Source organism: Battus philenor, unplaced genomic scaffold (genome assembly GCF_028537555.1).
Source record: "Battus philenor isolate CCGP_79_NKW_IND1 unplaced genomic scaffold, ilBatPhil1.0.hap1 SCAF_15, whole genome shotgun sequence".
In the NCBI taxonomy this organism is placed as follows: domain Eukaryota; kingdom Metazoa; phylum Arthropoda; class Insecta; order Lepidoptera; family Papilionidae; genus Battus; species Battus philenor.
In genome coordinates this window covers 1,893,122-1,896,993 of record NW_027181677.1, presented here as the reverse complement: position 1 = coordinate 1,896,993, position 3,872 = coordinate 1,893,122, and the positions used below count along the sequence as shown (strand labels likewise).

Below are 3,872 nucleotides of genomic sequence, written 5' to 3'. Positions count from 1 at the left end.
TTATGGTTTATTTATGGAAAATTCTAGAGCATGCAATGCTCAAGTCGTGATTGGCTTTGTTCACTTTGAGTCTGTTATTATAATGAGATTTTATAAAATGTTGTCTAACTTATTTTTTTTTTTATTATTATACATGATAGCTAAAAGCGTATCGACGATTTGATCCTCACCATAGACTCTGGAGTCGTGGGTAAACCATAGATTTAAGTTTAGTTTAATTATATTTATATATATATTTTAGAAGCATGTTTTATTTTTTGATTATACTTAATTTAGAAGCGAAATCTCGCGGTTACATTGATTATAGAGATAACATTCGCTGAAAGAAATATATTTTAAAACTTGATTATGAAGCCGTATTGAATTTTGGTCGCTGTTTTTTTTTATGTAAACAACTTTTTTTAAAAAATCGATATAGGGCCTATTGTAACAGCACTTTTGATTTCGTATTTATCAAATATGATTATTCGAAAAGACTGGATGATATTGGCTATTGACTATGATTAAGTAAAAAATCGAGCAATTAAATACGGATCGCGTTTAAATTTAGTTTTTGACTAGATATATATGGAAGCAATCCAAGAGTAATTTTTACACAGTGATCATATAGTAATGACCAATATAAAGTACATCGAAGTTACAGGCTAATTATTTTAATCGGAAAACATTTTATATATCATTTGTTGTATCTGTGTGAATAGATTTAGGTTTTTTTTTATTTTACATATGTGTGTGCATTTTGATTTTAACCATATTAACATTTCTAATTATAAATAAATACTGTAATGTTTTTGATGCGTTTAGTAAACACTTGATACATAATAAATGTGACACAAATCTGTCAATCAAACACAACACTAACCATATAATTATGTATCAAATTGTTTACTACGTTTTTCATCAATTTTTCTAGATCTAAAATTGTTTTTAATCATGAACTTGTGATTCGTATTAATGTTTTTTTTTAAAGTGTGATTATGAAATAAATATAACGCGTAAGTAATTACAGAATGCATTAGGTTAAACAAAGTAAATTTAAGAGATGATGGATGCATTTGCCCAGTTTTTATACTAGTTTTTTTTTTTAGTGATCAAGATTTTGCACGATTATTTAAGTTTGGCTTGTCTAATTAAAGTGTGAAAAGCAAAATATCTAATGTTTTTTATTTACAACCTTCTTCAATTTCATACTGATCAGGGATCGTTCCTGGGTTTTGACTGACAAAATTAAATAAAATTCCATAGTGGTAAACCAACGGTAAGGATTGAGATTTGCGATCATATTTCACGAGTTCGATTTCCCGCGTAAATCTCATATCATTCACATTTTGTTTATTAATTATATATAATTGCCACTGCTAACAAACAAATTTCCGGAAGATAGGCAGCAACGCCCTCTGCCTATCATAAAACCACACTGTGATCGCTAATTCCAACGGTGATTTTTGTATATCTCTCTATAGGTGGTAGGGGAGGCCTATGCCATGCAGTGGCAACGAAACAAAATAGTAAAAAAAAAAGACAAAAAAAATAATCTGTGTAAAATTTTTATAAAATAATATATACAATACATTTATATAACTAATGTGTAAACTTTGAAAAGTATTTTAGAGTGGTCATTTCATTAAATAATTTAATGTTTTAAAAATAAACAACGATTATTTATCACGAATTTTCTGCTTAGTATCATGCAAGACTGCAATAATAATCATCATATTTTTGTTATGTTGTGTTCACACAACATAACAAAAGTTTGTTTTAGTTTTATTACAACCTAATGAACTTTTTTTATTTAAATTGACTATAAATATTTCATGGCTAAGAACAGATATTTTAAATTATCCTGTGGGAGTATATTTACAAATTTTCATTACATTTTTACACCCCACTAGAACCTTTTACGTATCTGAACGAAAATGTAAAAAAACCCAGAATTGATATATGTTTCTCGTAGTGTACGCTTGGCAAAACGAGGTAATTTTTGTAAATACAGGTTAAGATATTTCCTATATCTATTTTAAGACACAAAACCCTCTGTATTTTAGGAAGAAACACTAAGGTTAAGAAATATTAGAGAAATTGAATACAAAAATAGTTACTTTTTATAAAATAGCAGCAGTATGCAATAGCAAGAAAAAATAAATATAATTATAAAACATTGATTATTTGCGTTAAAATGTCATTTATTAAAAACTTTGACATTTTCTTACATCATTAATTTATTAATGTTTATCTATTAATTTAAAATTATTTGTCAAAATAGAAATAAAATTACAAATATTTTCTTAGACTACTACACTGTTCTTTTTAAAGTTATACTGGAAAATATAATAACGATTGTTGAAAAAAATTGGCGACTTATCTCTGCGTATCAAAAAATATCTATGATTTTTTCTTTACGATTAATTATATAAATTTCCATTTAACGTGAATTATTTTATTTATTTAATTATTAAAAGAAGAGGTTTTTAATAAGACTGTTTGATTACATTGGACATTTGGGCTGAACGGCTCATACTTTTCGCTATTTTTCTTTAAAAAGGTCTCCAGTGTCATGTGTCAATTTCAAAAGTTTCAATGTCACATTGCCGTGTAAATTTTCTGAATTTTACGGGATTCCTGTAATAATGGGTAACGCTAGTGCAAAAGCTGTTGAAGTGAAAGTAGCAGACTCCGCAGCACCAGCTGCCGGTGAAAAACCGAAGCTAAAGCCGTGTTGCGCGTGTCCCGAAACAAAGAGGGCGCGTGATGCCTGGTAAGGTTATTATGATTATTTTCAAACCTATTGCGCAATACATGCTGAAAGACATTTAATTTGTGATAAACATGCATAAATGTGAATTATTTTAATTCGACCTCTTCAGCCTTGTTATCTCCTGAATTAATTATAGAAAAAATATAGCCGCACCATTTCATTGGAATGTTTTAAAGTAAAAATAAGGTTTTTAAAAACGGCGAGCAAATTTGTTTAAAGTTTCTAGCACATTCTTTTTAGTTTCATGATTGATGTTCTATGATTCTAATAGCATAGTCAAAATTAGTTGATATGATGTTTTAAAGAAAATAATATTGATCCATATCTGCAGACATGGATGTCAGACCTCCACTGTCATTCTCCAATTTTTATTACCTTGGCAGTAGATTTGGCGAGAAAAAGCATAATACCTTGGTTTGGTAAAATAGATAATTCTTGTAGTTTATTATAAAGAATAGGTAGCTCGGCAATAAGAAATCATTGTGGTTTTGACAAAAGATATTAAAACAAAAGAGTATGTGGTCAGGCTGGCATAAATAACTCTTTTATTACCTCAAAGTGTGATTGATGTGAAAGTTTTACAGGGTGAATGTCTGGCATATTATGACAGGTACTTTGATATAATTTGCAAATTTTATATTAATTAAATCAATTTTCAAATTTTCAGTATAATCGAGAATGGAGAGGAAAATTGTGGACCGCTTATAGAAGAGCACAAAGCCTGCATGAGAAAAATGGGTTTTAACATTTAGATCTAATTTATAAACTGTTGATGATAAATTGTATTACTTCGTAAATAACAATCTCATAGTCATCATAATATAAGCTGAGAGACACCCTGCAAGGAAAACGCCTTCACCAAGGATTGGCACTGGAACTGATCTTGCACTGCCTGCATACTGTGACTTATCGCTGCCCTTACTGTTATTGGGCCATCTAGTAGGAGTTTACCGGTGCTTAGTCTACATCTATCTCATGATTACCATCTGATGATGGCATCTGGCTCATGGTTGTCACTCCAGAAACTTTGGGATTCAATGTTGGGCATATGCTTGAGCAAAGTCCTCATATCTCAACCTTTTATTTTAAACTAATATGGTATGTGTTGATTCTATAT

The 3,872-nt window shown here is 29.4% G+C and overlaps 1 protein-coding gene across 1 annotated transcript; it reads left to right on the top strand.

Annotated features, from left to right (window-relative positions):
• Positions 1 to 2,553: 2,553 nt before the first annotated feature.
• Cox17 (Cytochrome c oxidase copper chaperone COX17) lies at positions 2,554 to 3,657 on the top strand. The gene is made up of 2 exons (XM_068761852.1): positions 2,554 to 2,755; positions 3,423 to 3,657. Exons 1-2 carry the CDS (start codon positions 2,628 to 2,630, stop codon positions 3,505 to 3,507), a joined length of 213 nt encoding a protein of 70 aa, XP_068617953.1. The 5' UTR covers positions 2,554 to 2,627; the 3' UTR covers positions 3,508 to 3,657.
• Positions 3,658 to 3,872: the final 215 nt, after the last annotated feature.